The sequence below is a fragment of the Eublepharis macularius genome, chromosome 7 (assembly GCF_028583425.1).
Source record: "Eublepharis macularius isolate TG4126 chromosome 7, MPM_Emac_v1.0, whole genome shotgun sequence".
Classification (NCBI taxonomy): Eukaryota; Metazoa; Chordata; class Lepidosauria; order Squamata; family Eublepharidae; genus Eublepharis; species Eublepharis macularius.
The window spans coordinates 48677742-48701977 of record NC_072796.1 but is presented as its reverse complement, the minus strand read 5'-3'; the positions used below and the strand labels follow the sequence as shown (position 1 = coordinate 48701977).

At 46.5% G+C, this 24236-nt stretch overlaps 1 protein-coding gene across 2 annotated transcripts in view; it reads left to right on the top strand.

Moving 5' to 3' along the window:
* The window catches only part of DCDC2 (doublecortin domain containing 2), a 76648-nt gene that overhangs the window by 26787 nt on the left and 25625 nt on the right, over positions 1–24236 (top strand). For both annotated transcript variants that reach the window (XM_054984353.1, XM_054984352.1), the window contains exons 4-8: positions 15910–15986; positions 16072–16203; positions 18861–19007; positions 21526–21556; positions 22540–22690. In XM_054984353.1, the coding sequence (XP_054840328.1) occupies positions 15910–15986; positions 16072–16203; positions 18861–19007; positions 21526–21556; positions 22540–22690 (538 nt within the window). The remainder of the gene's footprint in view (positions 1–15909; positions 15987–16071; positions 16204–18860; positions 19008–21525; positions 21557–22539; positions 22691–24236) is intronic.

Sequence of the window (24236 nt, the reverse complement as noted above, 5' to 3'; positions counted from 1 at the left end):
AGAAAGAGTCGGAGAGAAGCTTCTAATTCAGACAAAGAGGCATCACTGACATACACAGTTTGGTTCCAGTGCAAAGGAAAAAAATAGCTCTCCCAGTGCCCAGGCATGCTGAGTTGCTTCTATTCCAAGACAAATGGCAGGAGGAGGGAGCTGTCAGTTTCACATACCCCGTGCTGGCTTCAGCCCATGTCTGTGAAACTGACAGCCCCCGTTCTCCTATCGCCTGGGTGAAAGGAGAATGGGGCTGTCAGTTTCATAGACCCCGCACCGGGTTCAGCCCTGTCAATTTCACAGACCCTGCGCGGGGTTCAGCCCATGGGCTGAAGCCCGTGCGGGGCGAGTGAAGCTGACAGCCGCCTTCTCCCGCTGCCTGGGCTGCAAGAGAACGGGGCTGTTAATTTCACAGACTCTGCGCTGGGTTCAGCCCATGGGCTGAAGCCTGTGCAGGGCAAGTGAAGCTGACAGCCCCCTTCTCTTGCTGCCCGAGCTGCAGGAGAATGGGGCTGTCAGTTTCACAGACCCCGCGTGGGGTGAGTGAAGCTGACAGCTCCATTCTTCTGCCAATGGGGGTGTCAGCTTCACACATTCTGCACCAGCTTCAGCCGATGGGCTGAAGCCGGCTTGGGGTGGGTGATAGTGACAGCCCCATTCTTCTGCCCCTGTGAGCCGCAGAAGAAGGGGGCTGTCTGTTTCAGCGCAGCCGGCGCCGGGCATTTGAAATTCCACGATTCCAAAGAAATGAAATGTTTGGGAAAGGGAATAGAAGATTTCACTTTTTGTAGAGGATACGGAAAGGAAAAAACCCTTTCTCATAATAGTGTAATTTCCCAAGCTTACTAACATTTATCTTGTCATAATGCATTGTGCTGGGTTCTGGGAAGCAGCATCACTTCCAGGAGTGACGGCACTTCCGGGAGTGATGTCACTTCTGGGGGTGACATCAGCGTGCATTTCCAGGAGCGCGCGCACATGTGATAATAGAGAGTTCCACCACCTCTTTTCCCAGAAAAAAGCCCTGCTAAGAAGCATATCAGTTTCATATTATTTCTAAAACCTAATGGTTTCAAAAGAGTAGTTTTCAATTCTTAAAGTTATTTTACTTAACCCGGTCATACAGATCTGCTCTCAGGCTTCACACACAGTTTGCCTGCTTTTGATATTAATTTCTTTCTCAATTACAAGTAAGACCTTTTCTCAGGTGCACACACAGTTTGCCTGTTTTTCCTTGACTGAATGTTCTTTCACAAACACACAGTTCAGGCTTCCACCCGGGTTATATTTCTCTCAGACAACATACACAAACTCAGGCTGCACACAGCTTGCCTGCTTTCTTCTGACTAAATATTTCTCTCAGAACTGCTTAAAAATACTCAGGCTGCACACAGCTTGCCTCTCTTTCCCTGACTAAATATTTTCTCTCCACTCTAAAACTATTCATTCTGTCCACACTTTCAGTCATCAGCCAATCATATCACTCACTCATTCCTCTCTTCCACCCCCACTTTTCATCTATACCACAGCAAGCATTTAAAGACGCACACACACATTTACTTAAAATCATTACAGTGACTTTTAGAGGGCTTTCAAAAAGAATTGGAAATGTTGATGGAGATTGTGTGCCTGTGGTTCATCTTCGTTCTTCTGTGCTTCCACACATGAGGACTGCGCAGGCGCAGGCCAGCCGCCGGAGAATCTTCTAGAGCTTCTATGGCTCCGAAGGGGCCGTTTGTCGCGCGCCTCAGCGACCGTCTTCCCGCCCAAACGGTCACGTGCTCCTCCAGCGACCAACGGCCCCTTCCCTCAGTTCTCTTCTTGCCGCCGCTTGGAGAGAACGTTTGAGCTTCGCTCTGTGCTTGTGCTTCGTGCTTTTCTGACTGATTGATCTTGGCTTCTTGACCTCGGACTTTGGACTCGACTATTCTTCGGATCTCCCTCTGGACTTTGACGTGGACTCGGTAATACGACTCGGACTGTTTTGACCTTTCTCTCGCGTGCCCCTTAAGATGGCCTCCACGGCTCTCTTTAAGCACTGCCTTCAGTGCCACACCAAAATGGCCAAAACCAATGGCCATGAGCTGTGCCTGTTTTGTTTGGGGGAGACCCACAACGTGTGGGCCTGCAAGATCTGCCAGGGCTTCACCAACAAGGCCCGGCAGGATCAGAGGGCCCGACTGAATTCGTCACTGTGGCAGTCGGTCATGTCCGAGGGGACCCTGTTACCTAAGGCCGGCCCTAGCCCCTCTGCCGCAAGGCTTTCAAGAGCTGGCTCAGTGGCCTCCGCGAGGTCGAGGTCGAAACCGCATCCCCCGAGTGCCTCGGCGTCGAGAGCGGCCTCTCCAGCGCAGGGTCCGGCGCGGCCGCCCCGGAGTGCGTCATCCACCAGGTCGGATCCGAGACCGACATCGGAACCGAGGATCCTGGTGCCGAGTCCCCGGTCGGAACCGACGACCGGTTCGATCCCTATTACATCGAAGAGGTCGAAGCAGAGGTCCCCTTCGAAGGCGAGGAGTGCGTCGGTTCCGAGGTCTTCTTCGGAACCGGCAAAAAAGAAGAAGACCAAACATCATCGGTCGCCGCATCCCGCTCCCCAGGAGGAAGTCATCGTGCTTCCTCACACGCCTTCCCCTCATCTGGGTTCCCCCGAACCAGAGGAACTCTCCGTGCCGGTGCCGGATCCGATGGCCTTCGAAACGGTGCCTGCAGGGTTTTCGTCGGGGCCGGAGCCGAGCCCGCGCCGTCGGAGTCAACCATCTCCTGCCCTTCGGTCGCCGAGATTGGAACCGAGCCCGTCTCTTCATCGGGGCCGTCCGTCTCCTGCCCGTCCATCTCCGCCTGCTGTCGGTCGTGAGCGACGCCGGTCCGGGGACAGCATTCGATCTGCCCGATCCACTGCGTCCCGGCATCGTCAAGCCTCCTACCTTCCCTCGCCATACCGTTGCCAGTGGGAAGGGGCACCTGCTGGTTTCTCTGAGTCGGAACCGGGGCCATCGACGTCGAGGCATACGTGGTTTCCCCCTCCAGTCCAGGGTGAGGACTCCCAGCACGGTTCCGAGGAAGGAGAGGTGGAGAGCCTGGCAGATTACCAGTCGGAATCCTGGTCCGAACCATCGCCGGCTGATGATCTGGTGCCATCTACGGGCTCACCGTACGAGGACCTCCGCATCTACGCCGACCAGATGGCAAGGATGGCCCAGGCCCTCGAGATGGACATCTCCTCGGCAACCCCACAGACCAAAGACAAGCTGCTCAAGCGGATATACGGTGACAACCCGGCGTCCATTGGCTTCCCCATGCTCGAGGGTATTGAGGAGATCGTGGAGAAGGTGTGGAAGGTGCCCTGTGACCAGCCTCCAACATCTAAGAGGATCGAGCAGCTTTATAAAATCAAGCAGGGCACCTGGCCGGCGTTGGTGAAGCACCCTCCACCTTCCTCCTTGGTCACGGAGGAATTCAACCCCCGACGGTCGGGTCACTCCTCGGTGCCTGCAGATAAAGAGGGCAGAAAGCTTGATGCCATGGGTAGGCGCCAGTACACTGTCGCTTCGCTGGGTCTGAGGATTGCCAACAACCAGACCATCATGGCAGGGTACCAGCTGTACCTCTGGGAGAAGTTGGCGTCCTATACCCGGGACCTCCCACCTGAGCAGAAGGCTGTGGTGTCCCTGCTGCATACGGAGGCTGTCCGGCTGTCTAAACAGCAAATGAATGCTGGGAGCCACGCTGCTGACACTGCTGCTAGAGGGATGGCTTCGGCAGTGGTCCTAAGGCGCCATTCCTGGTTGCGGTCGACCGCCCTGTCTCAGGAGGTGCGTTCCAGGGTGGAGAGCATGCCCTTTGAGGGGGACTCGCTGTTCTCCAAATCCACCGACGAGACCCTGAAAAAGAAGAAGGAGGACAGGCAGATGGCTAGGTCCTTGGGGCTGGCTCCTGCGGACAAGCCCTCCTCCAGGCCACGGTACGCTCCCCGGTCCGGCCCTTACCATTTCCAGGGCAGATACCAGCAACAGCGGCCGGGCTACCACCAGTATCCTGCCTACCAGCAGCGGCCTTACCCTCCCGCACAGCAGCAGAGGAGGCGTAGGCCCTTCAAGCCTCGTCCGTCACAGCAACCGGCCCAGCAGAGAGATCAGCAGGGCGCCGGGAGGCAGTACTGACGGGTCGCGCCAGCCGTGTCCCCGAACTTTTCGGACAGACTGAGTCCACTCCTCTCTGAGTGGGAGTCAATAACATCTGACTCATGGGTCTTAACGATTGTTGAACTGGGATACGGGCTGGAGTTCGTTGAGCTGCCTAGATGCAGTTCACCCCTGACAGCTGTCAATAACACTATGGCCGAGCTGGATGCGGAGATCGTGTCGCTCTTGGCCAAGGGTGCTGTGGAAGAATTGCCCTATGAGGACTCTGTAAAGGGTTTCTTCTCTAGGTTCTTCCTGGTCCCTAAGAAGGATGGGGGCTTACGTCCCATTTTAGATCTGAGGGGTCTTAATGCCTTCCTCAAGGTGACCAAATTCAAGATGGTTACGTTGGCGGCTGTGATCGCCTTGCTCAAACACGGGGATTGGTTTGCGGTCCTTGACTTAAAGGATGCATATTTTCACGTGGGGATACGGGAGGAGCACAGGAAATACCTGAGCTTCGTTTACCGGCAAAGGGTTTTCCGGTATAAGGTGCTCCCCTTTGGCCTGTCCACTGCCCCACGAGTGTTCACGAAATGTGTGGCCCCTGTGGTTTCCTTCCTGCGGGAAGAAGGCTGTACCATCTTTCCGTACCTCGATGACTGGCTCATCGTGGCTGAATCGGAGTCTAGGCTGGTGCAGGACATTGGTTTGGTACTTAGCACTTGCCAACGCCTGGGGCTCCTGGTGAACTTTGAGAAATCCAAACTGGTGCCCAACTGCAAGGTGTCCTACATTGGTGCACTATTAGACTCTGTGGGGGGTAAGGCTCTGCTCCCTTTGGAGAGGGCTCGGTCCCTAAGGGGTCTAGTGTCCATGTTTAAAAGGAACCGATTCCAGTCTGTGCGCGCTATCCAGTGCTTACTAGGGCATATGGCAGCGGCCACCTCTGTGGTGCCCTTTGCTAGGCTGCGTATGCGCCCTCTCCAGAACTGGTTTGTGCGGAGGTACGATGCTCTGCTGCACCCTCCGTCCCTCAAATTCTCTATCCCGAGGGTCATCCTCTCCTCCTTGGACTGGTGGCTGTCTGATGACAACTTGTTTAAAGGGACCCCCTTTGGGTATCGGCACCATGACATCACGGTTACCACTGATGCCTCTCTGTTGGGGTGGGGGGCTTACTGTGGTGACATGTCTGTGCAAGATGTCTGGTCTGAGAGGGAAAAGACCCTCCATATCAATGTGCTTGAACTAAGAGCCATTCGTTTCGCACTTGTGTCTCTTACAGCACTACTGAGAAATCGTCAGGTGTTGGTGCAGACGGACAACACGACTGCCATGTACTACGTGAATCAGCAGGGGGGCACAGTGTCCATGGCCCTATGCCGGGAAGCCACGCTCACTTGGCAGTGGGCTATCAGGAACGGCGTGTCGCTCCGTGCTATACACGTGGCTGGGTCAGACAATGCCCGGGCAGATGCCCTCAGCAGGGTCCCTTTGCTGGACCACGAGTGGGAACTGAACGTAGAGTGCATTGGGCCGATCTTTCAGATGTGGGGTCATCCGGTGATGGACGTGTTCGCCACTGCGGCAACCACCAAGGCCCACACGTTCTGTTCCAGGTCTGGGAGCGACCCCCTCTCTATTGGGGATGCCTTCCAGTTTACGTGGACGCAAGAGAGTGTTACGTAAACACTACATGTTTCCTCCGTTCCCCTTGATTCCAGGGTCCTGTGCAAGATAGAGGAGGACGGGACGGACTGCATCCTGGTGGCCCCCTTTTGGCCACGGCAGGTTTGGTTCCCGAAGCTCCTGCAGATGTCCCAACGGACATATGTCAGTCTGCCCCCTCGGCAGGACCTTCTCCTGAACGGGAGCCTGGTCCACCACGATCCCAGGAAGCTGCACCTGACGGCTTGGCGGATCGTTCCTCCCCTGTAGGCTTTACTGACGAGGTACAGAGAGTCCTCCTGAATGCTCGTCGGCCGTCCACTAGGCGCGCTTGCGGGGTGTCCAAGTGGCACAGGTTTGAACTTTGGGCACTTGCTAAAGGAGTGGTGCCTGACAGCAGTCCCTTGGGGGTTGTATTCGAGTATTTGTGCCACTTGCGTGGCCTGGGCTTGAAGGTTTCCTCCCTCAAGGTCCACCTGGCAGCGATATCAGCTGCTCACACCCGAGTTGAGGGTGCTACATTGTTTTCTCACCCACGATCCCGCCAGTTCCTTAAGGGCATGTACAATCTTTACCCACCTTTGTCGGCGCCAGTGCCTCAGTGGTCACTGTCCTTGGTACTCTCACGTCTCATGTTGCCTCCTTTTGAACCTATGGCTACCTGCCCCTTGGATATGTTATCCTACAAGGTGGCATTCTTGGTGGCTGTGGCATCGGCCAGAAGGGTCAGTGAGCTGTCTGCGCTGCGGTCTGACCCTCCCTTCCTGGTGTTTCATCCCAACAAGGTGGTCCTGCGTCCCTGCCTCGGGTTTCTGCCCAAGGTGGTGTCCGCCTTCCACCTCTCGCAGGATATCTCACTGCCTGCGTTCTTTCCTCAACCTTCCTCTAAGGGGGAAAAGGCCCTCCATTCCCTAGACTTGAAGAGGGCCCTAGCCTATTACCTGGATAGGACGAAGGGATTCCGTTCCAGTCCTCACCTGTTTGTATGTTTTGGGGCCAAGGACAAGGGTAACAGGGCTTCCTCACAGACCCTGTCTAGGTGGATTGTGGCGGCCATTAGCAGGGCCTATTCCCTGGCAGGGGTGGCTTGCCCGCTTCATGTTAGGGCCCACTCCACGCGGTCCCAAGCATCCTCTTCGGCACTCCTCAGGGGGGTGCCCCTGGTTAACATTTGTAAAGCAGCCACATGGTCCTCTGCAGACACCTTTGTCAGGCATTACGCCATTGATGTCAATGCGGAGCAGGATGTATCTGTGGCCAGGGCTGTCCTACACTCCCTTTTTTCCTGAGGGAGTCTTGGGAAGATTTTCTGGGCGTACCTGCTAGGTACCCTTGAGTGAATGAGTGTATATATGTATATTTGGGTGTATATATGTGTAAATATTGGGTACTGATGTATCACTGCACAGTTTACATAGATGTATATATGCATATCTATTTGTTGTTGTTCTTGTTTGTTCAATAAAATTGTGTTGGACTTCACCCCACCTTCCTTATTGTGTGAAGCTTGGTACACTCCCATGTGTGGAAGCACAGAAGAACAAAGATGAAAACAGGGTTAACATACCTGTAACTTATGTTCTTCGAGTTCTTCTGTGCTGACACACAACCCTCCCTCCTACCCCGCTGTGAATTCCAATGCACAAAGATGTGGTGGCTGTAACTGAATCTGATGTGTTTTAAGGTGTTACGGCTAAGTGTGTTGGTCAAGCGGCGGCAAAGGAGAACTGAGGGAAGGGGCCGTTGGTCGCTGGAGGAGCACGTGACCGTTTGGGCGGGAAGACGGTCGCTGAGGCGCGCGACAAACGGCCCCTTCGGAGCCATAGAAGCTCTAGAAGATTCTCCGGCGGCTGGCCTGCGCCTGCGCAGTCCCCATGTGTGTCAGCACAGAAGAACTCGATGAACATAAGTTACAGGTATGTTAACCCTGTTTTTTAAACTATGATGACTAAATGGAACACTGTATGTTCAAATGTGATACTCCTGAGAGGGGGATTATGAGAGAGAGAGAGAAAGAAATGGAGAAAGAGTAGGGGAGGAGATGGCAGAGAAGGAACCGTGGTGGAAACTCCCAGGTCTCCTCTTTGTGTATCCCATCTTCCAGTCCTGGAGTGATAAAATACATTTCAGGGAATCCAGGTTCTAACCTCTGCTTCCTTGAGACATGTTCCTTTTATTGCTGTATGGTGGTACTACTCCCAAACTCTTCAGGCAATCACCTTGATGCCCAGAAGGCCTCTTTCTTGATTTTCTTTTAAAAAGAGAAAATAGATGTTTCCTCATGATATAGTCCTTGTCTTTAGGATGTTTCAGTCTTAGGATGGTAATGGAGAAAGCTCTTAACAACTTAATTAGGCCAGTTTAAGTTAGTTACACAGAGACATGCAGGGATCAAGAAGCAATAGACAAACTCATTTTAAAAGACAGGAGCGTCTTTAGCACACCACTGCAGGGAACTCACAGATCCTTTATGACAGGAAACACAGCAAATGAAAAAATGTAACGGTTCATAAACTAACAAAATGGAGATACCAGTTTTAGAAGCACACTGGAAACAAAGTTGATCCATTGCAGTAACTATGAGGAAGGACATGGAGAAGCAGAATATCAAAATTCTGCTCCAGTAATTCTGAGATCTGTTGGTGTGCCACAAGGCAATAAGTATATCAAATAATTAGAGCAATATTCCCAGATTTTTTAATACCTGAGGCACAAGGGTTTCTTTTTCTTTCTTGAATTAAAATTGGAGGTATACTTCATTCATTCTCTGAAAGATTTTATCCAATATCTCTCAAAACAATGGACAGAGGAAAGCACTCTCCTTGCAATTGTGAAGTAGCCCGGTCAGTGCTGTTTCATCCCGCCTTTTGCCCAGGCAGTCAGAGAGTTCAGTGATGCGACAGTGCTTTCTGGGAACAGTAAGGGATGCCACAAGGATTGCCTATACCTGTCAGCCGTAGGGCGGCTGCATCTGGCACTCTTTACTCCATCCCTCATAATAATGTTGGAGTCTCTGTAATGGGAGAGAAAGGAGTGCTGCTGCATGTGCATAAGTCTCCCTCCTCAGGCTGCTTGAGTTGTGGCTTGATTTTAAAAGGTATGCTTCAGCCCTGTTCTCAGCACACAGCTTGGGAATCACTGTTCTAAAAGTAAACCTGTTGATTTTAATTTAGAAAGAAAAAAGTGCCAGATGGCTAGGAAACACAGCTCTGCATCCTAACCACGGGCCTCTGAGGTTTCAGCAAGCAGTGCTCAGACATGTTTGCATGGGTCTTTGCTATCATTAGGGCTTGAAGGTTTGTTTATTTTTTAAATTCTAGGATTCCCAAAGGATAGATTATTTGCTTAACACCAATCTGTATTCTGGAAGCATGGAATGTACAAATCCCTACTGTAACATGGCCATGCCACATTCAAAATTTGAATGGGCTTTACCAGCTATGATATGTCTAGGGTTGCCAACTCTCGGTTAGGAAATTCCTGAATATTTGAGGGTGGAGTATGAGGGGGGTGAAGTTTGGGAAGGTACCTCAGTGGGGTAAAATGCCATAGAGTCTGCTTTCCAAAGCAGGGAAAGTGATCTCTTGTCTGGAGATCAGTAATTCCAGAAGATATTGCTGGGCCCCGCCTGCAGATTGGCAACCCTAAATATGTCTTGTTTTTAACACATTTTGCTGTTCCAGGTTTTCTCTTGTAAATTTTACTTTCCTTCCCTTCCATACTTCAGAGTGAGGCTATTTCATTCTATTGATATATACTTGACAAATCAGAATTATTTTATAATTATTCTCAAAAGAAAAAAGGCAGAATGCTTTGCTCACACCATGTTTTCCCAAATGATTAGCTTATTTTAGAATGATAGGGTGTTGTTTTCCAGACAGACCAAAGAAGCCAGAAGTACTAATGGTTCTTTGATTAGGGATTTGTCTAACAGGCAGTTGGCTGCAGTGCCTATATTTGGAAGATACACACAATTAATATATGAGTCCTCATCATTGTCAGGATGACTTATTTCTGTGGGGACTTAAAGCATGCTTTGTTCTCTGCTTTCCTGTTGAGAAACTTTGATGGGTTTCATCAGCTTGCAGAAACAAATTAATTGCACACTCCTGGGAATCTCCTCAATAGCTTGTGCTTTATAGTTAGCAACCACTATTTTCATTGTCAGATGTAGAAGGTGATCATCCTGTGAAGTAATGTGCAATGGTTTCAGTAGGGCATCATGTTCTAGCTTCATTAATAGTCCAAATTCTAACGCAGTTGGTTACTGAAATGTTTATTGGGGTAAACAGAGACTGTATTGGGCAGCACAATCCTTTTTTTTTTTATTAAATTTTTATTGGAATTAGAAATATTTTGTCATTTATAACAATCAAATTACTTTAATATTCCAGTTCTAACCCCCTCCCTTTCCCCCCCCCCCGTTTGCTGACTTCCAACAGTTTTCCAACCCTTTGTCTATTCTTCCCCTACTCATTTCAACTTATTTTGTCAATTAAACATATACTTTCACACTCTTCTAAGCTAGTCTATTATAACACAGTACTAAGTCAATTTCCCTTCACTTATCAACTAACTAATACATTCCTGGCATGTTATTCAATAGTAATAATACTGGTAATATTCTCAATATCCTGTACTCTAACTTATTCATTCTAATGTCATCAATATGGGACAAACAATTTATCCCTCCCTATACATAACTTGAGTACTCATAAGTGATGAATACATTTATAAGTCAACCAATTTAACTTATACTCTATATGTTACTCTTTACTTCCTCTTATATCTCTTATCTTTATAACATAAAGTCAATCAATTTGACTCATATTCTACACATTTCTAAATATACCTATAAACACAATATACGTTCGACATAAGTCAATCAATTTGACCCATGTTCTGCACATTTCTAAATATCGCTATAACCAAAAATACCTTCAGCATAAGTCAATCAATTTAACCTATATTCTATATGCTACTTCTCATTCCCCCCCTTCTTGTATTCATGAATTTTAATTCTGTTAATTCTCAATTACACCCCTATCTGCCAGCAACATAATTAATTAATTAATTTCTATTCTTATATATCACATAATAACTATTACTTAATACTGTATAGAATAATCAAATAGAATAATTGCTTAGTAATTCTTCTTTAACTCTCCTCCCCCCGGTATAGTCACTTCTCTCTTCTTTTGTTTTTCTTCAATAATTTTCAAACTGCCACAGTTCTCCTCCCACCTCCCATTTTTTCACCAAATATTGTTTCAGCTTCTCCCAATCTGTGTTAAACTGTCCTGGATCAAGGTCTCTTAGTTTTCTTGTCAGTTTATCCATCTCCGCCATGTACAGCAATTTCTGAATCCAGTCCTCGATAGTTGGCACTTCTTGTACTTTCCACTTTTGCGCATACAAAAGTCTAGCCGCTGCTGTCATGTAAAAAAGCAATGTCCTATGTTGTGCTGGAATATCTTCCATTCCCAAGTTCAGTAGCAGGAGTTCTGGGTTCTTATTAACTTGAAACTGTAAAATCTCACTTATTACTCTTATTATTTCCCCCCAGTACTGCCTGACTACCTCACAAGTCCACCACATATGGTACAAAGATCCTTCATGCTTTTTACATTTTCAGCATTTATTAGACGTGTTCACATTCCCTAGCGCAATTTTCTTTGGTGTCAGGTACCAACGATAGATCATTTTATAGACATTCTCTTTAATGTTAGTGCATGTCGTAATCTTCAAAGTATTTTTCCACAAATATTCCCACGCCTCCATTGTTATTTCTTTATTAAAATTTATAGCCCACTTCACCATTTGCACCTTAACTACCTCTTCTTCAGTATACCATTTTAACAACACTTTATAGACCTTTGAAATTTCCTTTTTGTCTTCTTGTAAAATTACTTCCTCCAAGTCCGAGTTCTCCATTCTTATCCCTCCCTTGGCACAATCCGATTTATAAAGGTCTCTGAGCTGTCTATATTGAAACCAGTCATAGTTTGGAGACAACTCTTCTTGCGTCTTTATTCTTAATTTAGAAAATTCTATTCATGTTATCTCCTTATACGTTAAACACTGTTGTTCATTATCAACAGTTCTCGGATCTATCGCTTCATAAGGAACCACCCAGGAGGGAATTCCTTCTTGTAGGTAATCTCTGTACTTTTTCCATATTGTGAAGAGGCTTCTCCGAATGTAATGGTGTAAAAACATAGAGTCCGCTTTTACTTTATCATACCATAAGTATGCATGCCATCCAAATATTTTTTTGTATCCCTCTAAGGCCAGCAATTTGCGATTTTTAAGCATCATCCAGTCCTTCAGCCAAACCAAGCAGATTGCCTCATAATAAAGTCTTAGGTTGGGCAGTTGCATTCCGCCTCTCTCTTTCGCGTCCTGTAACACTTTCATTTTCACTCGAGGCTTTTTGCCTGCCCAAACAAAGTCCGATATCTTTCTCTGCCATTTCTCAAACTGCTTGGAATCCCGAATAACTGGTATTGTCTGTAACAAAAACATCACTCTTGGCAGCACATTCATCTTGACTGCTGCAATTCTTCCCAACCATGACAAATTCAATCTATTCCATTTAATCAAGTCTCGCTCTATTTGAGTCCACAATTTTGGGCAGCACAATCCTGATGACCATGGAGGCAGCTGGCTGCCGATGCAAAAGTGATGCTGCTAGTCTGTTCGCTGTGGACATTCTGCAGGGGGAAACAACAAAATATGCCTTACTGCAAGGCACAGGAAGCGTAGCAAGCATGCCACAGTCCATAGTAACTTCAGCAGCACCCATCAATCGGCCTGTGATGCCCCCATGAGTGGCAGACACAGGTGAAGCCAACCAATGGCCACCGACCTAGCCACTGTCCTTTAATGCCACTCCCATCCCCATGGAGAACCAGCCAACAGGGAGGAATGACCCAACAACAGTAAAACCCCAACAGAGGCATGGGATCCAAAGTGCCCCCCAGCCCACAGGGGACGAGCATCTCTGCAACAGACAAGACACTCACCCCTTTCCTGGCAAGGGTCTGACCAGCAGCAAAAGTACTGCCCACACATTCAGACCCACCCCTGAAAAAGTAAAAACAGAAAGAGGGCAAGTATGAACCCACAACCCCCACACCCGAGACCAGCATCCCAACTGCTCCAATGGAGGCATGCCTGCAGGCATTAGACACCCCACCACAGCTTCAACATCACCACCAGCCACCCAGGTCCAGTCAGATACCATTGCATAGACTGCCATGACTCAGTGAAAAGGCACTAAGATAGTACAGCCAGAGCTTCTGGTTCAGCCTCCACATAGGGAGAGGTGAGAGGCATGCAAAAGCTTCAGAGCAGCTGTTTTGCCCCCACAAATCACAAAGGGGGAATGAGACAGCCCATCCGATGGGCTGCTCTGCAGATCCTTCATTTTGGGAGGGATGCCACGCCACAACCCCCTCCCTCACTGCACTCTGGCAGCAACTCCTGTGCCAGCGACAGCCATACCTGTGGGTAGCTGCCAGCATCTGTAGTTCCACCCTTACGGGAGGCACATGCTGTAACCATTCAAATGACACTTATTGATTACGTGAGGGGGGTCTCTGCCACTGCTGCCTAGGGCCCTGATGCTGAAAGGCAATGGGCCCCATGGTTGCTTGGCCAGTGGGGCAGTTGCCAGGTGCCTCTAACCACAGTGATGCCCTGTCCCCCTCCTGAGGATGGGATGCGCTGGCAAGGGAATGTGTTAATAGCTTGGTATGGGGTGGAGGGAATCCCGATTCCCAAACCTCCTCCCTCATCAGTTGTCCTGGATACATGTCCTTGGGACTGTGCCCCAGTACATTACATGGGGCATGGTGCCAGTAGGGCCTGGCTCAGGCCATTCCTATGCACATGCACCATTCGCCTTGTTGTGGGAGCTAGCAGTGTCAAGGTAACACATGGGTTTGTGCAAGGGAAACAGGGGAAGCAAGTGCGGACTTCTGGGCTGGAGCAGCTCAAATCCCACCACTGCTTACCTGTCAGTGCATAGTCACTCCTTTGAGATGAACCACAGAGATGGGCTTACCTGTTAGGGTTCTGAAATGAGACATGTTAGTCACATGCCATGGACTTGCTTTCCTCTTTGAGTGTTAGTGCTAAGTGGGCCCTCAGTGATGTTAAGAGCCTCCCTGCCACTGAAGAGCAACACTGGCTGCTCTAAGTATATGTGGCATTGACCTCAGACCGAGTCCTGTGTCACTCACCCTACCTACTAAACAATGCAGTGCCTGGGCAGGGGTTATGTAGTACTGAGGGGATGGGCTGTGATTGGATGTGGAGGTGAGGGTTTGGGGAGAGAATGATTGATTGTGGCTGTAGTTGGCATCCTGAGTTCCTACAGTGCTTGGGGCTGAGGCAGCTCCTATGGGGGGGGGAGTGGGGGCTGTTTTCCATTGCATGGCACCCTATGCGCTATGCCATGGTATTTGCTGGTGCAACTTTCTATTGGGGGGCCATTCCTGGCCTGCGATTCCTTAGGGAACCAACTAATTCCCACAATGCCCCTTGGCCTGCAGCTTTCCATGCCATCCAAGGCCAATTGAGTATTGACATGCATGTATGACGAGCTTTCTAATTCCAAACTGGATGACAAAGGTGTATTCATCACTTGATCACTAAACAGGAAGTGATGATTGGCATGTGAGGAACAGTCAGTGCCATTCCACCGATGTGTTCATATTGTCTGACAGAATATTTATTGAAGTAAAGTCCTATGCAGAGATACTCCAGTTTAAGCAATTTGAACTTTGTGCGGGATTGAACTGTTAACCGAGGCAGTTTATGGCATTGGGTGATAAAAGAAGTTTAACATCTTTCCACTGAGCAGCACCAGCAATGATCATGGAGCTATGAAGTAGGTTCAGCTAAATCTGTAACTAAAAAAAATTAAAAAGTTTTGCTCCAGTGATTACTGTACATATTTAGGTTCCTTATGAATTCAGTATTAGCTTATATGTCCAAACATCTTTACATCTCTACTGGCGCATCAAAGGAATGTACTGCAACTTTGGAGAACAATCTCTCTGAAAAAAATTGTTGGTTTTGATGGTTTCAGGTATATTTAGAAAATGCTGTCAGTGTTCTATATAACTGTATTCACTGATTAGTGCTTTTGATGAAGTCCCTGCAGCAGAATTTTCTGATATGCAAAGTGTTTGAGGTGAAGAGAGAGAATCCATCACTTGGCAGGGGGTGGGGGTTGGTTCTATAAACTGTTGCTCTGCTACAGAGGTAGTTGTACTTTGCACTAAGTCAGAGAACTCTGTATCAACAGATATAGATGGCTGATCTCAACTGCAAATAGGAATCCCTGCATTACATCTGTGGGGAAAAAACCCTGTCTTTTTTGCCTTTTTTTGCCCTGTCTTTTTGCAGTTATGGTTATAGCCTGTCAGAGGCAACTATTTGAGCCTATTCTCATTGACCCAGAAGTACTACTTTATATTTAACATTCACAAGAAAAACTAATTACTGATTCTGTATATGATTTAGCACTGATATTATCTTCTCATATATATGGGGCCCTGTGGTTATTCCTTTTAGCCCTGTTTCCCACATTCTAAGCTGTTTTTGCAATATGTTCAGACAATTTTGAATGAAAAATAAGGATATAAAATTATACTTTTAAAAGCCTGTTGGTTCTTGGCTGTTAGTATGAAATGAGATATGGCTTTTTTTCTAAGTCACTAGGCATGAACTATGAGAAACAGCTAAGCAGTTTAGCAGATCTGATGAGGGGAGTCCACCATTCCTTTGACTCAGCAACACCCACTAGTAAATCATTAAGGGAATAACTGAAAATCAAGTTAGTCTTCCTGTCTGGAAACCCATAGCCACAAGGAGGGAAAAGGGAGAAAAAACAAAGACAATTTTTTGCTTGAGTTTTTAATAGAAGCACAAATAAAAGACAACCATAAGTACACAGTGATATCGTACAATACACTTAATTGATAGAAGTACAAAGTTTCTTAAGGTACTTTAAGAAAAAAAATTAGGATTGACAAAAATAAGGAAAGATTATAAATGGTGTCCTAACGTCAAGTACAGACGGAATAAATCATTGCATTTTGGGGTCTTTCAGGTGAAGCCAGTCATCCACAGCAGAATCAATGTGTCAGCGCGCTTTCGAAAGCCACTTCAGGAGCCGTGCACTGTTTTGTAAGAATGATTTTCCGATTGTCAGTTTGCTCTACTTCATTTTGTAGAACATTCGGTTGGTTGTAACTTTCTTTTATTTTTTCAGCCTGATTGCAAATGGTGATCTTGTAAGCCCAGCAGTGCGTCTTTTTATCCCAAGGAAAACATTGAATCAGTGGGAACATGTTCTTGAAATGGTTACTGAGAAAATCACACTAAGAAATGGAGCTGTGCACAGGTAAGAGGAAGTCGTGATGTAGATATTTGCTTTTTATCAAGTGGCAGTTCTTAGCACTGTCCAGAAATAATATTTTCTGGAAAAAAATGGAACTTGTAGTGTGCTCAGCAGGTATACAAGTTGAATCTCCTTTCAAGACAATGTGAAAATTGGTTCAAAGGTTGATATCCATTTATTGAAAATGTCCCACCTGCTATTATCAACTGTTAGTGTCTTAGAACACCTTTGCTCAAGGATTTTTACCACTCTGTCAGCTGGGCACTAAATAAATATGTTACACATGTGATGATGTTTTATACCAAATAAGACCACTGGTTCATATAACTCAGTATTGAGTTACAGTGATTCTCCAGATTTTCAAGCAGATAGGGTTTTCCCCCCTATACCTGCTACTTGAGATCCTTTAAATGAGTAACCTGGATTACATGCAAAACTTGTGCCATGCTGCTGAGCCACAGCTCCGCCTCAAAGCTACCAGATTTCAAAAAAGAAAAGATGCTGTTGCCTAGGACTAGGGATGCTACAAATTTCACCATGAACATATTCAACAGTCAAACCTGAAATGTTTGAAAGTGGTGATCAGATAAGGCCTGCTTGGTTGATGCTAAATGGCCACAAATGCCTGCTGATCAGGGTTGGTTTGGTTTTTTGCAAATCTGCACATGTGCCAATTCAAACCAATCAGCAGCCTTAGCATCATCAAGAAGTACTTATGCAAAAATCAAAGGAAAAATCAGCTCCATGTTGGTGACTGCCAAACAGGATGTGAGATGAACTGGCAGGTGTTCGATCTTCCTTACCTAGAACTATTCTTTAACATCACATCTTAGGTTGTTTTGATTAGCTGGTATGAACTAGACATGTTTCCGATTCTGTTAGGCATGAGTTGGTTTAAGCTGCCATGACCAGTTTTCCAGTTGACTTCAGCCAGGCTCCATATTGTTTGCTTGACACCAAGCAGCAGTACCTAAAAAAGCGTAGTGTGCAGTCTTGCATGCATTGACTGGAAGTTTTGTAAATGATTCCATCTTCAAAATTTGTCAGTATTCTTTCTAGGCATTGTTTTAAATAATCGCCTGTATCCTTCCACTCAACTCACCAAACTTTGAAGTCTTCCTCCAGTCTAAGGAGGCTTCCTCCAACATAAGTGAGTCTTCCATTGGAGGATGAAGATAGAGGAAGGCTCATTGGGCTCAATTCAGACAGTTATTTCACTCAGTCTCACTCTATTCTTATCCCTGCTACAGCCCCTGTCCCCATGGCTTTCATACATATTGTTGCCATGATTCGTAGCATAGCATTGAGGCCCCTCCATCCTTTTTAATGAACAGAAAAGCTGTTTGGATCTTTTTTCCCCTCCAGCTCACATTAAAATACCACCCAATATTTTGTGAATGCATGGTAGCAGCAGCTGGCAGTATACATAGCATATAAATAAGATTAGGTTGGTGTAGGAAGCATATTAAATCTACAAGTAGCAAATTCCTACATTTCCAGAATTCAGTCTTCAGGCAGAGATTAAAGAGTGCATTCTAGTAATCCCTGTCCAAGAAAGACCTAAAAGATGAAAGGAAAGATTGCATTCAGAAGATAACTTTCTAACTCTAAAGCTGCAGACATGTGAAAGATTTCTTTGATTTGACTGCTCCTCTGTTTTTTTTGAAAAGCATGGGGATTCAGCACAGCTTGTGAAAATGCTTATGAAACACATATAAAAAATTCAAATTTGCAATATACAAACTTCTTCAGTACTATGGTTAATAAATATATATTACTCTAAGCTTAACCCTCAAAGCTGCAGTCATTGCCATCTATGTGTTGAAAAACTTGGGTTGCTGTATGGCTTTTGAGCTAGTGTTCTCCCTTGGTGGCTGAATAAAATCTGGAGATCTGGGAAAGTAGACATTCAGAACTAATAAGCCATGAAAACCCTTGCAGCAAATCTACATGGTCTCCCCCATTCCAAGAGTCAAATCAACCAATAAATAGTTAACAGTACTTTCAGCATTTTCTTCTCTATGAATTCCTCCTGCTGCTGGGACAGCCTTTCTGATTTATTTTCTTTTATCCAATATATCTAATTTTCAACATGGCTAATTCTGTGGATAGTTAAATCCAGAGAGCGGAGCCACAAACAGACAGGACAGATCTTTCTACAACCTTGAAAAATGCACCAGGCTTGCAGAAAAATTGAAAATAAAAAAGCATGGGGTGGGAGTGGAGATTAAAATCCTCTAAAGAAAAATAGAGACCTGGCTGCCTTAGACTCTACATGTTGAGAAGCACTGATATACATCACTTTTTAAAAATACAGTTTGTAAAGTTTAACAGGATATTGGTCTGGTTTACTATAGCAACTTTGAGCCAAATCTACTGAGAATTTGACTTCTGAAAGTTCATTGAGCAAGTGGGAGCGATATACAGTTCCTTGATTTAGTCAACACTGTTCTTGTGATAGGGAAAAGTAGACTCAGGGTTAGTTATTTTGGTTCAGTTTGAACAAGATATGTGCTATATCTCCAGACTTACCAATGTTTTGAGAAGGTGATTCATTCTTTGGTGGTTTTGGAATGAGAAGTTGTATTACAGTTGTTAAAGAATGGCATTTGGTTATCTCATGAACAGTTTAAACTTGAACTATTATATATATTTTATAGGCTCTATACTTTAGATGGAAAACCTGTCGAGAGTGGACTGGATCTGGAAAATGGGCAATTTTATGTAGCAGTTGGCAGAGACAAATTTAAGAAGTTACCCTATAGTGAACTACTGTTTACCAAACCTACAGTTAGGAGATCTTATGGGTAAGTTTAATTGATACTCTGTGATTTTATGCTAACTATCTGTGAACAACAACAACAAAAACACTCATAAAATGCCTTGTACCTGGATGCATGCTGCAATGTGGTATATATGTGAAAATGGGATTTCCATATTTTAACTTTTGGGATTCATAGATATGAAGAACTAGGCCAAATTATACAGTTTTAGTTACTGCTGTATCCAGGGCTTTTTTTCTGGGAAAAGAGGTGGTGGAACTCAGTGGGTAGCCCTCGGAGAAAATAGTCACATGGCTGGTGGCCCCGCCCCCTGATCTCCAGACAGAGGGGAGTTGAGATTGCCCTCCGCGCCACCGAGCGGCACGGAGGGCATTATAAACTCCCCCTCTGTCTGGAGATCAGGGGGTGGGGCCACCAGCCATGTGACCATTTTCAAGAGGTTCCGGAACTCCGTTCCACCGTGTTCCCACTGAAAAAAAGCCCTGGCTGTATCTATGCCCTTGATTACTTGGTTCAGATGTTACGTTTGTCTTTGTGACAGTGTACATGGGAAAAATTACAATTGCTTCTGTGGACAAAAATAAGTTGTGTGGAGTGCTGTTATTATGTAGTGCATCATTATTATTTAGTGCATTTTATCCTGCCCTTCCTCCAACAAGCTCAGGGCAGCATATACGGATCTATCTGCCTCTATTGTACAGCCATATAGGCTATGTGTGAGGCTGTTCCTGGGCAAAGAATATTCATAGAACTCGGATGAAAATAGGCCACAATTTTATTGATTACAGCTATCGTAGCATTGGCACGGCATAGGGCTTGGATCCACTACCATCGAACGACCTGGCTGCTATGCGATGGCATGCCTTTCTCACTCCCAGCTGGACACCGCAGAATAACAAGAGGTGTAGTCTCATCCAGGTGTGACCCTGGTGGTCCCTGCAAGCCAGGGTGAAGCCTGCAATGGCCAGCCCCACTGCAGCTTCCACCAGAAGGGGATCTCATAAAGGGGGGTTAGCCCTTTTCTCATAAAGGGGGGGTGAGCTGGCACAACTCACCCCAGTGGATCTGGCCCAATGCCCTGAAACTGCCCAAATTGCCAAGTTGTGACAAGCATCCCCAGCAGTTGCTGGTGCCTAGGGAGGGAGAATGAGAGACTGTCTGTTTGCTTTCTCCACTGTTAAAGAAAGGCAGTGAGGACCATGTGAGGCTGCTGTCCTGGGGCCAAGTCCTACTGCGCTCCTCCGCATTCTTCTCCCACTGGCTTCTAACTATGACTGTGTACATGCAGCCAGCCCTTCCTAGCTTTGCCTCCTGGCTGTAATGTAGCCCAGAGGTTAGTCCGTGAGCCCTCTTATGTTCACAACAATCCTATAACATAGGCTATGCTGAGAGAGGATGACTAATTAAAGTTTACCCAGTAAGTTTCATGATAAGCAGGAAATTGAACTTGGGTTCCCCTGGTCCTAGTCCAACACTCTAACCACTAGACACACTGGCCCCATGCCTCTACTCTTTTGGAGAGGGTTTTTGTCTGTTTCCTAATCCCACTCTCCATTTTTCTCAGACAAATGTATTTTTACTAAAAGTAAAAAGTTAATTTCCTTTCTCGGACCATGAAGAACAGGTCCTTTTCACATGCATATGTTCACAGGGCAATTGGGATTTAAGATGGCCTCTCTGGGTTGACTAGTTGAAACCATTTGCAACATTTCAGTTATTTCTTATAATGCTAGTCTGAGTCCCATCTCACCAAGACAGTGTTATGGTTAATTTTTATGGGATTTTCTTTGATTTGCATCCTGCTTAAGACAGGGTACAGCAATTGTTTATGGACTATTTCAAAATACTCTCTGTTGCTGCTTACTGGCTTCCAGGCACCAGGGCTGGATCTAGGGTTGCTGGCACCCAGTGCAACCCTTGCTCCGTCACTTCCGTGACATCATCATGCAGGGTGGGAGATGAGCCGCCTGTGCGGCAAGCTGGCTGCCCAAGCGCCCAGTGCACTGAGGAGCTGGTGGCAGCGGTGTGCGTGCGCGCTGGGGCAGCCGGCTTGCTGCGTGGGTGGCTGAGCGCAGGGCTAGGAGGCCCTCCGCATGGTTTGCCTGCCCTGCTGCCCTGTTCCGCCTGTGTGGCAAGCTGCCCTCTCCAGCACCTGGTGCGCCATGGAACTGGCGGTGGCAGTGCGGGTGTGTGCTGGGGCGGCTGGCTTGCCGCGCGGGTGGCTGAGCACAGGGCTTGGAGGTCCTGCGCACGTGGCAAGCCAGCCACCCCATCGGCAGGGCAGGCGAGGGCCTCCCAACCCTGAGCTCAGCCTCCCACACGGCAAGCCGCGGCGTGCTCCCGGCAGCTGGCAGCCATGCCCAGTGCCCCCTCTTTGGCAGTGCTGGGGGCAGGCTACCCTGCCCTCCCTCGATCCGGCCCTGCCAGGCATTTTGGAAAAACATAACATTTGTTAATAACAGGTAAGCTATTTTGTAAAAAAATTTATGACACTGAAAATATTCTGTCTGGTATCCTAAAATATAATTATATGTTTTTACAGGTCCAAATCATCTGGGAAGTCTAAGGGGAGTGTGAGTATCAAATACAATACATTTATTTTTACTGATTTATTTGAATAAAATGGGTAAAACTTGAAGAAAAACCAGGACTGCTTCCACATCAAGGATTTCCCATGTTCATTGTTGTTCTGTGCAGTCCCACATGAGACTGCGCATGCACAGGCCTGCCACCGGAGAATTCTTCAGCACTTCTTTTAGAGCCCGTTAGGGGCCATTGCTCTCGAGCCACGTAGCAACCGTTTTCTGCCCAAACAGTCATGTGCCTTAATGGAGAGCAGTGGCCCCTTCCCTCAGTTCTCTTCTTGCCACCGCTTGGAGAAGGACTTTGCTTTTGAGATTAGTAATGTCTTGTTAGCTCTGTGTAAGCTGTCAGGTAGAATGGTAGATGTCATATCATTGTTATTTTTGACTCATGGCAAGTTTGTGCATTGGAATGGAATAGAAATGGATTATTTATCTTTCCAGTGTTTCAATAAGAGTATTTTGGAGACTAGCTTGACTTGGATACTCCTTGTTACTTGTTCAGAGATGTGTTCTTGCTATTGGGATATACTGCATTACACTTAATTCTGGAAATATCACTTTGTCATGAAGTATTGCTTTTTCATATTAAAGCCAAGGCACATTGATAAGATTAAAATTTAGAATTTTTAAATAGTAAAACAATTTATGTGTATATTTGAAAGAGATATGCAGAAGTTCTTTTCCAAAGAGAGTTGCCACCAGCTGCTGGTTGGGAATTTCCTGAAGCTTTTGGAGGTGGAGCCTGGGGTGGATGGAGTTTGGGAAGGGTAGGGTTCTCAACGGAGTATAATGCCATGAAGTCCATCCTCTGAATCTGCCATTTTTTCCCAGGGGATGGGTCTCTGTTGCCTGGAGATTATTTGTAATTCCAGGAGATCTTCAGCCTGGAGGTTGGCAACCCTATTTCCAAATTTCCACAAATTAAATGCTAACTTGTTACATTTTTCTTTTTTGGGTGGAACAATTATTAGTCCAAATCTACTGACACGGGTGACACAGTAACTTCTCCTCCACCTTCAAAGAGGAAGGAAAAGCATGGACAGAATCAAGAGTCTAAAAAACCTGCAAAATCAAAAGAAAATGCACAAGTTATGACCAAAACTTATATTCTCCCAGATAATGGTAAGTGGCTTAAGTCCATAGGTATTTAGGGCTATAGGTACATAGTGATGGTATTTTGGAATATGACAAAGCACTAATATTCCTGCCTCAGATAATTATCTTCTGGAAAAGCCTTACCTGCTGGTACTGCTCAAAGGCATAAGAAATGCTTTCAAACAATACTTACCAGCTCTTCTTTTTCATTGTCTTTGCCATACATATATTGCCTGGTTATTCTGAATTAGAGTTGCCAGGTTCCCTTACCCTCCTAGTAGGAGGGGGGAGGCCCAGCACTCACCTTTCTGTTGCTGTTTTGCTTCCCACTTCTGGAAAGTGATATCATTGTGCAGGCCTGGGGGCACACACACACTTCGCAGTGGGTCAATTCAGGCCCCAAACGGGCCCAATTCAGCCTACTAGGAAGCATGTGCACATTCTTGGGGCAGCACAATGATGCACTGATGTGCCCAGGAAGCCTGTTCCCCTGCCTATCTCCCCCTACCAGCCAAGTGCGTGGTGGGGAGGGGATGGTGGGAGCAGCAGATCCCCTGCCCAATGGGGGACCAGGGATCCCTAGCTGAAATAGTTGTATTTAAGAATATAAGTTGGTGAGTGGAAATATGAGAGTACAACATCGTATCCAGATAGGCAAATAGTTCGTGGTCGTTCGGACATCTTTGAATGGAGAGAGAATATGTTAAATGTTGTCTAATAGATTAAATATTAAATGTTGTCTAAACTCCAGTGCTTCCAGTGCTCTACAGAATTTTCCTTTTGATATGGTTGGTGCTCTTGTTCTATTGATGCACTGGTTGACCTCTGGAATGAGAAAATGACCTGAGCAGTTGATACAATTGCTCTCAGAATCCCAGGTGCCCTCTTTCAAGTGCTAGAGCCCAGGTAGGTCCTTGGTCTACTAAGGGGCTGTGGGTGATGAAAAGACAAGGAAGACAGCTAGAGAGAAGTTTAGACAAGTAGCCATGTTGGTCTGCAGTCGAACAGCAGGATTTGAGTACAGCAGAATCTTAGAGACCAACAAGATTTCAAAGTGTAAGCTTTCAAGAATCATAAATCCAGGGCTTTTTTTTCTGGGAAAAGAGGTGGTGGAACTTAGTGGGTTGCCCTCGGAGAAAATGGTCATATGGCTGGTGGCCCTGCCCCCTGATCTCCAGACAGAGGGGAGTTGAGATTTTGTGTTTGAGATTGCGCGGAGGGCAATCTCAACTTCCCTCTGTCTGGAGATCAGGGGGCGGGGCCACCAGCCATGTGCCCATTTTCAAGAGGTTCCGGAACTTTGTTCCCCCGCGTTCCTGCTGGAAAAAAAGCTCTTCATAAATCCCTTCTTCAGACACTCTCCTTGAAGGAACAGGTTCATAGTCTGGGGGTGCTCTTGGGCCCAGGCCTAATGCGGCATAAGCAGGTGGCCACTGGGGCCAGGAGTGTATACATTTTGTAAAATAAAATAGACATAAAAATAAATCAGTCCATATATAACATTTTCTGCCAACTTTCTAATTGCTCTCTGTCATGAAGCTCTCTAATAGTGCAGCAGTTCTTAAAATGGTCT